General features: G+C 38.8%; 1 protein-coding gene across 1 annotated transcript in view; it reads right to left on the reverse strand.

The window, feature by feature from the left end:
* MEGF10 (multiple EGF like domains 10) overlaps positions 1-15,952 on the reverse strand; it is a 73,844-nt gene that overhangs the window by 36,941 nt on the left and 20,951 nt on the right. Inside the window, exons 5-9 of the mRNA XM_010222928.2 lie at positions 11,478-11,724; positions 10,763-10,883; positions 8,955-9,091; positions 6,325-6,537; positions 590-764 (exon numbers count right to left, since the gene is read on the reverse strand). Of these exons, the coding sequence (XP_010221230.2) occupies positions 590-764; positions 6,325-6,537; positions 8,955-9,091; positions 10,763-10,883; positions 11,478-11,724 (893 nt within the window). The remainder of the gene's footprint in view (positions 1-589; positions 765-6,324; positions 6,538-8,954; positions 9,092-10,762; positions 10,884-11,477; positions 11,725-15,952) is intronic.

Consider the following 15,952-nt stretch of genomic DNA (forward strand, 5'->3'; position numbering starts at 1 on the left):
AACAAAAAGCAACAAATATAAAAAGGGGCTTGAACATCTATCTTATGAGGAAAGACTAAGCGAGCTGGGCCTGTTTAGCCTGGAGAAGAGAAGATTGAGAGGGAATCTTATCAACATGTACAAATATCTAAAGGAGAATGTAGAGAGGGGCCAGGCTCTTCTTGGTGGTGGCCAGTGACAGGACAACGAGTAACGGGTACAAATTGAAACACAGGAAGTTCCATTTTCATTTGAGGAAGAACTTCTTTATTGGGAGGGTGACAGAGCTCTGGAACAGGCTGCCCAGAGAGGTTGTGGAGTCTCCTTCTCTGGAGATCATCAAAACCTGCCTGGACACCCCTGTGCCATGTGTTCTAGGTGTCCCTGCTGGAGCAGGGAGGTTGGACTAGATGATCGCTAGAGGCCCCTTCCAGCCTTAACCATTCTGTGATTCTGTGACCCTGTGAAGTGGGACCTGCATTTCCTCACTGTCCTTCACTTAAGTAGAGAAAGGACACACAGCATCTTGAAGAACTTTGCACTTAGTTAGAGGCAGGGGAGTCAGAAAAAAAAAGAAAGAGAAAGGATGGTTAAAGTGAGATTCATTTACCTTAAATCCAGGGGCACAGATGCATTTTCCAGTCACACTGTCGCAGTCGGCACCATTTTGGCAGCTGCAAATCTGCTGACAAGACTCGCCATAAAATCCTGGTGAACACGTCTCGTTGCAGTAGAGCCCAGACCAGCCTCGCTTGCAGGAGCATTCCCCAGACATTGGGTGACAGCTGCCAAGACGGGATGAAAAGATAAGTAATTCAAGACAAAATACGACACCAAAACTTTTTTTCTTTTTTTTGTCCAGAGAACAAAATGCTGTTATAGATAGGCTGCAAAAAGTGTCTAGCATATAATGTACAGAAATATTTTCCTTTCCTCAGAACACAAAACATAGGACTATACATATATACCTATACCAATTAATATGAGAAAGAGTAGAAGCATACAAAACAAAATCTTCTGGTGGGAAATGTAGTACTTTGGCTAGATTCAAACAAACAAACAAGCAAGCAAACTAAAGCAAGCAATCCTATCTGTAAGATAGTTCTAGTGACTGTAAAATGAATAATAATTATACTTAGCAAATGATGAAAATTTAAATTCTCAAAATATCTCTCTTTTTGCACACCAATGAAGTAAAGCCATGTATTGCCCTGGGCACACACTTTGCTAAAATGACAGCACAACATTCAGTGATGCACATGCTCTTTCCATGAAAACTTTGGCTGAATAAAGGTCCACCTGGCACCTCTCCAGGAACATCACCGCATCAGTTGCGTGGGGAGGAAGTCAGGCACACACCGCGAGGCCCAGCAACCTTTCGGAGAGCATCTCCCCTGTGCTGGCCATACCTGGGGCAGCCCAGCTGTCCCTACCTGGAACAGCAGCCGCATTGAGCGCCCAGCCGGCCAGCTGTTGCCTCGTAACAAATGGACATCATCAGCTGCGCAAAGATGTATGTGCTGGAAAAGCGGACACAATGGGCTACTCTGTAGCCCTCTGGCAGACAAAGCACTTGCTTAATTCTCACCAAAGGAAGGTCTTAATATCCAAATCCAATATATCTACAATGGGAAGACTGTTTAAAGATCGTCTCCTGCCACTGATTGAAGTGCAGTTCCTTTAAGCGTGCTGGAAAAAATGTGCCTTTGTCCAGACGCATTAAATGACCCATGACAACACGCTAATTTTGCAAGATTTGCTGACTCTTTCTGGGGGTCTGTTTATGAAATCAAGTGCTTTTCTAACCATTTCAAAGTTCCAAAAAGCTCTTATTGCACTTTTAGGTGCATAAGGAATAATGATACTCTTGGAAATAGTTCCAGCACAACAACAGAATGCAACATTAACTGCAACTGCTCCTGGACGCCAGGGCTGCTCTTGTCAAATTAAGAATTTCTTACTGCCAAATACAACCAACCAACAATGTACTGCTGATCAAGGAGAACTTTATTTAGAAAGATACAGAATCTCCTTTTTTTTTTTTCTTTTTTTTTTACTTTTTGCTGTCTATATATCATTCCACACACTGCAACATGACAAGAATTTGAAAACCCTTTTTTTTAATGTATTAAAAACTGTTTTTAATGGTCCTGTGCTGGTTTATATAAAACTGACAGGAAAAGTCTTAATCTTTTCAACTAAACAGCAACAGAGACAGTTTGGAATGCATAGGTGGAAAACATTCCAAATACACAGTGCTCATAACTGTGTTGTTTATTCTTACATAAAGTACATGCTACATTAAGAAAGCACATTATGAGAATTAGATTTGCCCTCTGTTCCTAATTTCTTCCTGTACATATCCAAAGGCATTTGACGTCCAACTCCTATGTTTTCTATCAATGGAATGACTCAGGGAATATGAAAAGACTTTTCAATCCACAACAGAGTAGTCACTAGAATCTGAATGGGAAGATATCTTAAAATAAAATTATTAATAGTGTTGTTTTAAGAAATAAATCCAGGGGTTGTTTTTATTTTTTTATTTATTATAAGAAGAAGGGAAGACCATGTGCACGAACAAGCCTTGCTTATGAGGCAGAGGCATTGATATTCTGTGCCCCCCAGTGAGTGTTACTAAGGCATACTTGCACATTTATTGATTGACACCAAAATTAGTATTCACTGATTTGCAATTAGAGGTAGGAAGCTGGAGCACTTCTGAAGCTTTTTTGATGGGTCCTCATGCAGTTAGCTTAATTGGCAATAGGATTTATATATTAAGATAGGGAAGTAAAGAGAAGTTGAGAGATTTTGCTGGTACATCTGCTTTTAATCCTTGCCTTTTGTTCACATTACCTTACAATATAGACTTACTTCATATAGAGAAAAAGATTATTTGTGAGAAGTGGACAATATATATTAGGAAGATTTAGATGGACTACATAATTTCAGAAGATTTACATAGGCATTAAAACAACCACATAATTTCTGTAGCACTTCATCCAATATAAAGTTGCCATGAAAAAGGGAAATTTTGGAAAAATCCAAAATGATGTTGTGCTTTAATTTTAGCTTTAACAAAAAGAATGACATCTTGAATTTATCTCAGAAATTAACCTGAAACTGCTGCACTTGCAGAAACACAGAGGTAATGCACACCCTTCTTAGTGCTTCTGGCTAAATACACAGGAACAGCCTGCTCTTTCTATATTTCCCAGTTTATAATTATTAGGTGTTGCTTGAATAAAGGAATGATGAAACCAGGAATCACTGATGCTTAAGAAAATTCTTGTATGGAAAGAACAGGGCAATGCTGACAGAGATAGATACAGAAGTCTTTTTTGCTCACTCCTGCAAACTGGATCTTCAAAATGCGCAGTTCCCTAAAGCATGGATCTATGTGACAAAGGTACACGGATCTGCTCAGCAAACAGTCTTCACACCAGCTCACCAGTGCTACCTGCTCCTCATTGAGGAAAACACTGCTTCTCCTATGGGCTCTTGGCCTCAGCCAGCAAACACTCACTCCGGTTTTATTCTTGACAAGTTTTCAAACAAAGGGAAATACTGGTTGAGTCACCTGGTCACAGAGAACAAAGAACTGTGTTGTTTTGCACTCTACCTCAAGTCCTCTTATGTACAGAAAAGGAAGATGTATGTATGTTAGAAGATGCAGCGGAGAATAAATGTTTGCAAAAAGAACACTTGGCACCAGAGGGTTGTTACCTACTGCTGCCCACTGGACCCTTAAAAAAGTGCAAAACCTCTCCAGTAGCTCTGTATCTAACCCTTGACAGAGCCTTCACCAAAGGCTGCTGATCTAGCGATGAACGATGATGAGCAGGCCTTTTATTCCCAACAGATGCCATCAACCAGCAACAACAGCGAAATACATGTAACTGAACCTACCATAAATGCAAATTGATAGAAGCTTGAAAATCATGAGTTATTGTCAAAGCTCTCTTGTTATATTTTTCTCAATTGCAATATAATAATAAAAAGACACAACTTCTTAAAAAAACTATAGCATATTGTAATAATGTTTCATCTTTAGGCATTAGAAGAAAAATAGCTAGACACACTCTTGTATAGTGCAATTTAGGTATTCCTTGTTTACCTCACTATTTTTTACTGGCAAATATTAATTTTTAACTAACCTTTAGTTCATCATTATTTCTATGATTGCCAAGAAAATACATTAAAACCTAAGTACTCTGGTATTGCCAGAGGTATTGTCCTCTTTGAGGACACTAAAGCTCTAAAGCAGTGGACAAGCCCAGGTGAAACATGACTTTATGATAATTATTTGCTAGAAGTCCTAGCAGAATCCCGGACCTGTGGACACTTACAGTTGATCCCAAGCAGGGAACACATCCCCTTTTCAGTGTCCTGGTTGTTATGCTGCCAAAGGGGTTAACAAGGTGAAGATCTCTTAGGCCAAATATTACGGCAAATGAGCATTTCCTGATAATGAGTATTTACGGCAAGAGTATTTCCTGGTATGTCTCCTGTCTGACTGACATTTAATCACAGCTGAAGACACCCAGACACAAGTAGATTGTCAAAAGCATAAAGGAAGATGTCTGCAGAGGAGATCTCTCTTCTACATTATTACCCAGATACTATTTGATTTCTATTATTTGGTGGTCTCAGTCATTTTCTGACACCATGTATGAAAAATATACTTGTGAAGTCCTGAAAATTTTTGTTTTCTGCTCACATTACCATGTATTTAAAGATAAACATTCTCCCACACTACCTAAAATGTTCTTAAATCCCTTGTGATTTGTCATGCAGAGGAGAAAACGTTCAGAAAAAGACCAACCATATGCTGCTGTTTACATGCGAACATTTGTGATCTAATTTGACCACAAGCTGTCTTCCAGCGGTATAAATGAAGGAACAGCTGTGTTGAACATGAATCAGAAGTAATCCCTGAAATATCAGAAATACTATACCACGTAATATATTTATGTCAAACAAAGCTTCCACAACAGTCTGCAGACAAATTTGCAGGAAAGCAGCTAAACCATTATTCATAATACAATAGTACTTGGACTACACGAATAATTTGAGAGTTAGGCTGGGATTATCATTCCATTTATTTTTGAATGTTCTGCCCAAAGAATAAAGTGCTTGATTTTATGTCAAAAAATAAAACAGTATTTTTTTCAGAACATATTTCAAGTAAATGGAATAAACAGAAGTGCAAACACATGACAGCCAGAACATTTGAATGGAAAGCGAAAAAAAACCACTTCACTTCCACATGGTTTGTCAATGAAAGATATGTTGAACAATCCAGATAATCCACAAAGATATTTTCATGGACGCCTGAGGTCTGAAATATTTGCATACACATGGCTGAGCACTATAACATCTCTTTTAAATTCTGATTCAAGGCTTCTGTTTAACCTATGAGGAAAAGCACACCTTAGATACAATGTACAACAGTACTCTGTAATACTAAATAGTTTCTTTGAGTTTGTGACAGAGAAATATTTGGACTAAGCTCACAAAACTCATCTAACCAAACTATGAATAACAGAATCATATGCAAGCAAATGCACAAAGACTGAAATATTTCACAAAAAACTATGCTCAGAGATAAGAAAAAGGTGGCAATGAGAACTGTTCACTTGTCTTAACTGATCTCCTGCTCCATAGCCAAAAATCACCTCAGAATAGCTGCTTTTTGGATTTTTGTGACAACACAGTAAAATGTAATGAAATCTATAAAGGCATAGAAAACCCCAAAAATATGTCTTGTCATTGCCTAAATAAAGAGAGAGTAAAAGGAAGACAAGTTAGAAAACTATTTTAATTCTATTTTTAACCACCAGATTTTATCTGCTTTCTGTAATACTGTTTAAATGACAATGAAATTTACAGTTATAACTGGGAATTCCTCAGAAATTTTGTATTAAAACAATTACATACTCCAATTCTTTTAAGCATATACAGAGAAAGAGAAATCAATCCTCTTCTGATACCAGGCTCATAAGAAGATATATCCACTGACTTCAAATTCAATTACTTCTGATTCACAGTACCCCAGAATACAAGAGGAGGATATAAGGTCTCCTGACTTAATCTGATGCATAATATAGACACTTATTCATATGATAAACATAGACAAAGGCCTTTGTCTTATTAAGTTCTTTTGGATTGATACTTTCTTGCTTGCTGTAGGTATAAAATACTAAAAACTCTTTGTCAATCTTTAACTGCTGTAGTTTGCAAGGTTGTCCTTGGAAGCAATGGGAATTATTTCTTTTCAGGATTCTATGATGGTTGCAATATCCCACATAGAAAGACTGTGCTAAAGAGTATAAAACTCACCTGAAGGTATTTGGCAAGTGACAAGGACACTTTTTGTCGCACTTGAGACCATAAATTCCCTCAGGGCAGAGCCTTGTTTCACAGTGCTCTCCTGTATATCCTGGTTCACAGAGACATGCACCACTAATATGGTAGCATTTCCCACCATTCATACACCGGCAGGTCTCAGCACACTGTACTCCAAATGTCCCCACGGGGCACTCGTCCTGACATCTGTGAGAAAAGCAAAAAGAAAAGAAAAAAGTTCACTTTCCATGAACTAGAATTTACAGTTTATGAAGAACCTCTGATACAGCTCTACAGCTCTTGAAGTACAGGCATTTGTATTTATGTAAATCTATATTTAAAACCGTCTGTCATTTGGCTTTTATGGTTTATCACAGAGGACAGGTTAGAAACTCTGATTCCGCAAATTCTTCTTGAAAAAGTTCTCTCTTCTTGAAAAAGTTCTCTTTTTCTCCTAAAGGAAGACAACTACTACCCAGACCATTTTCATTCAAGTGGTCTTATTTCTTACAAAAGAAAAAGATCAAAATGAAACCCTCTTAATCAGATCTTAAGTATGAGAAGAAGCAAAGAAGTTTCAAAAGCCATCCAATCTGTACCTTCTTGTTGTTAGTGTTAAAGCAGTGTGTTTCCAAACATATGTTTCCAAAATACCTTCACCACCCTACCCTTCTCACCTCCCCAAATTTTATTTTATCAATCAGGAAAAACTCCTGTATTTTTTAATATAAGCATTCTATAAACTATGAAATACATTCAGCAGTTCATATAAATGGCAAGACAAAACAGCTGAATGCCAAACCCTCTACCCAGGACATGCTGACACGGAAGTCCTGAGGCCATCAGGAAACATATAACACACTACATCCTCTGCAACTTGGATATCTGGAAGTTTCTCAAGGCAGCACCAAATGTAACACGATTTAACAGAAAATGTGTAAAACGTTCATATTTCATGCTTCTGTAGCATCCACCTCGACCGGACCCTGTTATCCAGAAGTTTCAAGGTATCTGCAATGTTGTTCTCACTGAAACCATCAGTAAAATCTCTTCTTGCTTGAGAGTGGCAGCATTATAATGCAGCAAATAGATAAAGCGAAATATTTCCTAATGCGGTTACACAAAGAAAGCCGAGAATTAAATTTCCCCAAATGAAAATCAGAATTTCATTAGATGAAATTTAACTTTGCAGAACTCTGTCCTCATCAACATGTTAAGAATCCTCTCAATTTTGCAATGAAGATGAGTATCAATCAAGAAGTATTTGGTATAACAATTAGCATAGTAATTCAAACCAGATTACCCTGCATTAACTTAAATCACGCAGAAACACAGCTACATGCCTTAGCAGTGCTTTTTCTTTCTGTAAGACTGAATACCTGAAGTCACTACCGCACCAAAATCTAAGACAAATGCTGTTGAAATTACAAACATAAGTGGAGAGTAGTTAACATCTTTATACACCATCCTTTTTTTGCTGCTGATCCACATATATTATCTCACACATAGCTTTTCTTGTAATATTACCCTCTCTTGCCAGTCACCTGATGTGAAATAAGAAATGTGTGTCTCCCACCTTGCTTATGACCCATTCCTGACCTTAGCAATAGCTTGGAAAACACACGAGTTGCAAATATAGTCCATTATGCAGCAAAAAGGAATCTTAGACTTGGTAAAGGGATCAAAATGCTGCAGCTTGCAAGGCATTTCAGATTAGAGTTAAGATTTAAATTCCAAGACAAAAAAATGTTAATAGCTTTTACAAACGCCAGAGTGTAGTCTGCAGATTTGTGTACAGATATTCCTTCAATTTTCCTTTCATTTTTTTTTTTAATGTATCTACCATTTTCTGCAGTGTTTCTTCACAGAGGCAAGCATTTAATTTTGCAATCAAATGGCTCCGGACTGATTGTTTTGCTTTTTCTTCATGGTTTTTTTCTCCTACGTGCTGGCCAGTTCTCCCCAGATCCTGTGAACGCTCGCGTGGGAAGTGCATACGGTTATAATACCTACTACTGTTGGCAGAGATCCCCTGGATTGACCCCAGTGATTAAGCTGCTGCTGACTTCAGCAAATGTGTTGCTGTACTGCTTAAAATATAGGCAGCAAAGCACTTCTATCATCACTTTACACTGCCCTCAGAAAGGTAACTCTTGCTATCCATTTTTTTTCTCTGAAGAAGATTTTTAACGGCAAAGTCAGAAAATAAAAATACTCTGTTTCGTCATTTCAGTGAAATGCTTCCGGGAAGAACCCACTTTGAAGAACAGAATGAGCCTCCCTTGCCAGTCCATCTGTCAAACATCTGTGGAAAACCAAGAGCTTCCTCTCTTGCTGCCTTGCCATGCCTCAAACTGCGTCATTCTGCACACCACCCAAACGGAGACCACAAGGCACTGGCAGCGCACGGCCCCAGCACAAAAATCCCCAGACCAAACAGATTTTCACAGAACATCTTCCATTTCTGCACCTTTAGCATACGATTTAGCGTCAGCTAAGTGACACAGCAAACATTTCACACAGTTCCTTTAAGCATATCACCAACACCCTCATTCGGCTTTCTACCCCTTCTTAATTTTCTCTATTGCAGTAGACCCTCTGCAGGTTCCATGGGCTTTCCTTACCGTTCGCCTGTGTAGCCTGGGCTGCAATGGCATTGACCTGTCGCTGAGTCACAGGTCCCTCCATTGTGGCACTGACACTCTTGGGAACAGTTTTTTCCATAACGACCCTCAGGACAAGGCTGACCACAGACTGTGCCCTGTGTGTGCAAAGAAATCTGAACATCAGTCTCCAGACTGCAGCCAAAACAGCAGAGAAGTAAGATTTGTAATGAAGGGGAGCAAGGAGATCATGCAACCTGCATCTAGCATTCATCTTGGACATGCTACACTCTTCTCCAATTTTACACAGAGGTATGTCTCAGCACTGGGGGGATAATCCAGGATTTCCATTCTGGAAGCCAAAGCTAATGGAAAACATCACCTCTAAGCAACAGTGAACACTTAGACATTTAAGACTAATTGACATCAAGTTCTTCACAATTTCTTTATCAGGAGTAGAATTTATCAAGACATCCGGAAATGCCTTCCGGTGAATACTGGTGTAGAAAGCAGTAATTGCTGTAATGCAGCAATTACACTACTCCATGATCAGCTGGGTTACAGAAAAAAAATAGCACTTTATAATCTCATTGAAAAGCAACACGTCTTAAAAGCTTATGGAATGATTTGCGCTTCCCTTACGAACGCCTCAAATTTCTTCAATGCTATTTACCTCCTTGGAATTAATTATACCTCTGTAATAAGAGGAAAATAAGATCTTAAGAAGTCAAATCAAGAGGAACACACTTAAAGGCATTTCATCAGAACTAATGTAAAACATTACTATACTTTATGCCTGGCTATTTTATACCAACCTTACATGAGAAGCAAAAAGGTTACGCAGATAAAATTGCAGTTTATATAATGGCAAAAAATAAAACTAACGAAGAGTAATGACTAAATAACCACTTGGAATGGAAAATTAGTCAAGGAGCTAATTAGAAATATATTAGTTAACACACATTATTATAAAATTTTCATCACATGTAAACATGCAATATCATTTTTCACTATCTGTACTTAGGCCAATAAAGAGAATCAAGAATTCATATAAACACTTGTATTTTATCACCATTAATTTATGTTTTTCTACTGTTTAGTAAGAATTGCCATAATGTCAGTTAGGTACCTAAGTGAGTGGTGATATGTAAACATAAAAAAGATTCGATCCATTTGTAACTATGCTCTCCAGTTGGTGAAAACCTCTACTACAGAATTACTTCTATATGCGAGCTAATCAAAAAGTCAAGCACATTTTCATCCCAATAGAAATCATTTTGCTATTAATGAATAATATCTAAAAATATTAGAATGCTACTTAGGTTTTGATCACTTTCCAGTGCAAGTGGAAATTCTCCTCCTGTGAGGGAAGACTATCCTCACAGGAGGGAAGGCATTTCATTTACAGCTCAGAGGTCAATTCTTCCCATACTCACTGACAAAAGGATAAAAAGTCTGAAGAGATTGTCAAAATCATAGTGTCCTGTTTCCATCACTACCACCACCCCAAAATATATAACGGTGGTACTTTCCTATCTAGACAGGTTTAGAGGATGTGGTGTTTTCACAGCACGAATCAATTTCTTTGTCTCCCAGAATCTGACATGGTTAAAAAAAAAAAAAAGCAGTACACGTCTCAGGGATATTCAATAACAGATGGTTTTGCAAGTATTTTATTCCAGTCCATTGTATGTTAAAAAAACATCTCCTATTATTCCTGGCTGCCGGCAGACCGCCTTTGCTATCCTAATTCGCTACTCATTTCTAACACCGCCCAAAGTGTACAAACGTGGATCCTTTTGGGCGCTGCTTGTGGGGAGCGTTTTTACCATCCATCCGGGCGGGCAGGCACACTCCCCCGTGACGTGGTGGCACACGCCTCCGTTCTGGCAGGGACACCTCTCCTCGCACTGCCGCCCGTGCTTCCCCGGCGGGCAGAGGTCCTCACAGCTGCAGGGGTGGGAAGACACAGCCGTCACTTGGGCATCTCTGCGTTAAATGTTCTATTAAACGTTCTAGTTAGTTTTCCAGAAAGGAAGTATGAAACAAAAGGGCAGTACAAACTAACAGAGAAGCAAACTGAACAGTATGTAGTATCCATGCAGCAAATATAAGGAAGCAAATCCAGCAGTCTGGGAATTTTGTAAACAGATATTTTCTTATTGGAAGACATCTCTGTCTTCACTAATTCAGCTTGGTAGTGGCTCATAGTTACTGACACATCTCAAAAATATATCTAGAATGAGGAATCCAAACAGCCGTATGTTTCAGTGCTATTTTCCAAATTTTCAGCCAAATAACACTCACATGGGCCATAAAGAAGGTCCTCTGACTCCTTTTGTAGCTTTTATTAAGCAGTCTAGATTGAGGGGACTTCATTTTGACTGCACTTCTGCAAATGCATGCAAAGAAGGCTTGCCCAGTTCTTCTTACTCAGTTGTGCTCCTCTGTTACACACAATAGCATTTTTTTTTCTGAATTTCTGTTCATAATACTAGCCAAATCCCCAAACTCCCCCCAACAAATAACACACGCTCTGCTTACAAGGCACCAGTGTATCCAGGAGGACATCTGCACTCTCCAGTCACATGGTTGCAGGTGGCTCCATTTTGACACTGACATTTTTGATGGCAGTCGTTCCCATATGTCCCTTGGTCACAACGTTCCTCGCAGCGCCAGCCTTTGAAACCTGATGCACAGTGGCAGGCTCCAGTGATGGGGTTGCATAAGGCTTCGTTTTTGCACTGGCAACGGCTGCTGCAGTGAGGTCCCCAGTGGTCACTGTCACATGCTGAAGGGGTAGGAGGAAAAGTTTACAACAGATTTATAACAGCTCATATTACAGCACTGAAGATATTGTGTGTCAGCTGTGGAAAAAAAAAAGGAAAAAAAAAAAAGGAAAAGAACTGGAAAACTTATGCAGTGCCCAGTAGATAGGAGAGACATCCTCATCTCTCCCTTGTCCTCAAGGATCTTGAAAAACAGACAAAATTTAATTTGTGCCCAATTTTCTTCTGTGCATAAAGGAAAACACACTGAAATAGGAAGCTGCAAAAAAATGCACGTTACAATCTCTGTCATTGTAAAACTCCTCATTATGACTTTCACTGTCAAGTAAAAGTTGTTTTTATAGAGAGTTCTCATTTACAGAAACAGGTCTTGATGACTTAAAAAATAAAAATTGTAGTCTAGATCCATAGTCATCTGAAATCCAAAAAGGCATTACAAACCTTACTTATCGTAAGGTTAACAAACACACTACAAGAGTTCCTTTTCAATCTTGTAATGTGATGATAGTACAAAGCACTAGATAATAAATAATACTTCATCAAACAATAAAAACTATACTATATATAGTATATATATAACTATAACTATATAGTTAAATATTATCTGGATGTTACTATTACTCTTTGTAAGGGTGTCCTTTTACATTCATTCAAGCATATCTTTTCTTTGTCTACCCCAAGTCAGTCCATTAAAACCCTATAAGCAAAAGCACTCAAAGAGCATTTCACTGTCAAAAGCAAAACCTTACTGTTTAGGAAGAATTTTTCTTAAGTGAGAAACATGGAAGTTCTGTAGAGAGATGGAAGATTTAGGTCACCTAGAGTTCAACAGGAATGTGCTCATCTTATGGTCAAATGATCTGCTTTATATTTTTATGTTGTTGATAACAACAGCACAACAACAAAACCTCAGCTGCAATAGCTGGATCTGTGTCTCTACCCTTAGTGACTGATAAACATTGTTCTCTCGGTCTTCTCCTGGGGCAAAAAAGCCAGGCAGAGAACAGACATTTTCTTAGAGTACAACAAAATAATTCAAGATATCTCCTCAGGGCAAGAATTATTTTATGATAGAAACTGATTACTCAGGCTGCACAAAGGAAAAAAGGATGAGGGTCTTTTAAGAACTTTTTGTTTAAGATGGTTTTTTCCATAAAGGTCACTGGAACACACATCTGTAATGTAGACACTCTGTCCATCTCACACAATACAGTAACAAAAGATGTACTCTAAACACCTAATACCACCAAATGAACTGGCAGAAATACTGCCCATTTTGTCACTGCCTTCTCTCTTCCCCATTTATGCATTTGAAGACACGTATTTTCTGTTCTGGGCTATATGGGTAGCTCACTACTGTCCATGCCACACTGTGTCTCTCTCATAAGATGCCTTCCTCCATGATAACTATATGTTTCTTTTTAACACATCTGTGTGCAACAGAGTTTATCTTCAATTTTATGTCCCCAATTTCTCCTGAGGAAACTAGCTATTTTCAATGTAAAAGAGAGGTGGACTTCTTAGACAGTCACATTTCCTCTCAGGACTCTGCCGCTTCTTTTTTAAGTCTGCTTAATACCTCAGTCTGGATTTAGATAACAGTCTTTTTTCTGCTTCCAGATTAAAAAAAAAAAAAGTTTTTCTGCTTCCAGATTAAAAAAAAAAAAAGTTCAGCCATTCCCCATGGAAGAGCTTAAAAAAAAAGATGCCCTGGGTTGTCTGATGAAGAGAAGTATTCAAACTGTCCACCAGACCACAACTCTTTCCAGCACACAACTCGGACAACAATGAACCTGGCCGGAGCCCACTTCAGACATAAAGACATGACACACAAGAGAGGACTCATTCTTAGCTGATAATTTCCAGCTCATATGCTTTTACCTGGAACATCTGACGGGGTCCAAAAACACTCACATAGCTGTCTGGAGAAGCCGGGTAACGAGTCTCAGGGCCATATAGATCTAATCCTCCTACCCTCACGTACCTGCCACCCCAGTGGGCACCCAGACCGCCTCGCCAGAAGCAGTGGAAGCCTCGTACTCCATCGGCTCTTCTCAAAAACCCTGTCTCCAGCCTGCTCCCCTCTCGCTTACTGCTGTCTCTTGGAGATTTACTGACGTCAGAAGTGATCACGCTCCATCTCTGAACTTGAACCTTTCTAGACTATTTTACTGCAAGAGCATGATGTACCGCATGGTACATGGTAATTTATTAGTTTCCTGGCACAATCCTCTCATTATGTGTGCAGGAAATCATTAAAATAAAAAGCATCGTATGTCTGCTAATAGGATTTCCAGCCTCCTGATCAGCCTCTTGGCACTGGCCAGGTGGGTAACAAATATTGACTACATCATTATTTCCCTCCAGCGCAATGCCAAAGCACTCTACCAGAACAAGCCTGGCTCTTTGAGAGCCTGGCTGTACCATAGTCCATTACACAGCCTACTATCTAACTGTGAGTTATGGGCAGAGCTGTGGGGAAATTTGCAGGATTAATGGGAATAAATAATATTTCTGAACAAGATGGATAAATCCCATATTTTGCTTCTTTGCCTTTTGACTGCTAATCAATAATGTGCCCATAGGAAATTAAAGTGATTTGTCAGAAACTGATACCTAGATTATTGCTAAGAAAGGGGCCAAGGGGTAGCAATGTTCTGTGGCAAGTTCTGTTTATTTTTTAATTAGTTTTGGAGGCTAAATTTACCAACTATTACATCAGACTATTTCTGCTCCTTCCTAGTATTCAGAAAGCCAAGCTGGAAGTTGCACAGCTGCTAATGTGGTGGAATGGATAGTATTGGAGTTAATGACTGTTGTCGGGTTACAGACTGTCAGCTGGAGTTTAATCAGAATAGCTGCTCCGACTGCCCCGACTGCACCAAGGTCACGTACACGTGCGCCTACACAAACACAGACACACGCACGTGTGTCAGCTACTGAGGCTGTAAATCATCTGCCTCAATGCAAGGGATATATGAAAGGGAACCAGAAAAAAAAAAAGACAAAAAGACAAAAAGAAGAGGGTCCTATGTACCAGCAATGGATAGCATAACACAGCCCCACTAATTCTTGGGAAGAGACTGAATGATGCAACAGAACCCATAACCCAGCAGCTAATTTGCTATATTCATCATATAGAATTGGCTGATGCAGCTTTGTTTCATGCAGAGTAGCTTTCTTCCAAAAGTTGCTCTCTCCCTTTTCACATACACAATATTCACCTCCACATTTTACCTATTTAAATTGCAGAATGAGCAATTTATATACTGCTCACTACCAGCTTTTGCAGGAAACTCACTGCGCTCTTTCTGCTTCCATCTTAGACTGCAGAGAAAAAGGAGAAAGAAAAAGAAAAAAAGAAAAATGTTTAACACTGTGTGGTACTGATGTCATTTTTCTTTTTATAAGTTCTGTACCTCCGGGAATATCTTTTTAGCCATGGCAGTACATAGTGTGCACAGGACACAATGCTACACATATGAGGCAGAAATTTGTCTCTCAAAAAACCACTCAGTGACAGCGAAGGCTTGCCTGTAGGAATAAGTGCATTACACTGTACAAACTCTCATCTAAAATAAGTAAGTACTTCAAAAAACTCTAAGACAATAGCTGTCTACCAACAGACAAACAGATTAGAAATCTTCCCTAGAGCTCAGGGCCAAATGACAAATTTAGAAACAGACAGACCCATGGATTCAAGTGTAAAATAAACACGTACAAGAAGCAAAAGGAGAAATGAAAATCACTGATGCAAATTGGTCTCATTCTTGGGCCTTCTGTAAAATCTTTGATGATTTAAACTTGTGCATTTGCTATTATAATAAGTTTAATGCACATTGTTACTATGCTAGGCTGGTCTCATTTTTATGCACATGGTTTCTGTGAGTTCCTGGAGATTTTAAAATTGGGATGCAGGGAGCGCTGATATTTTACACTGTAAGGCACAAATTTGTATAATAATTTAGAGACATATTTGAAGAGTTTTTTAACTTCTTTCTTGCTCCTTATATGTAAACAAAAGCATTTTAAACAAAATGTCAAGTTTTTGTTCTTTTTTTTTTAAAATCAGTTTCATTGAAAGGACACAAAGAGGGAAGTGTAAATGAGTAAGTTTATTCCTGATGAATCCACCCTAATCACTTACAATTCTGTACTTCTCAAAAGAAGGCATATAATGGGAACAAAATAAGGCTATCAAATCAAGCAAAAGACTATTTCAGAAGAAGC

Source organism: Tinamus guttatus, unplaced genomic scaffold (assembly GCF_059628265.1).
Source record: "Tinamus guttatus ecotype Peru unplaced genomic scaffold, ASM5962826v1 Tinamus_guttatus_pri_ptg000199l, whole genome shotgun sequence".
Taxonomy (NCBI): Eukaryota; Metazoa; Chordata; class Aves; order Tinamiformes; family Tinamidae; genus Tinamus; species Tinamus guttatus.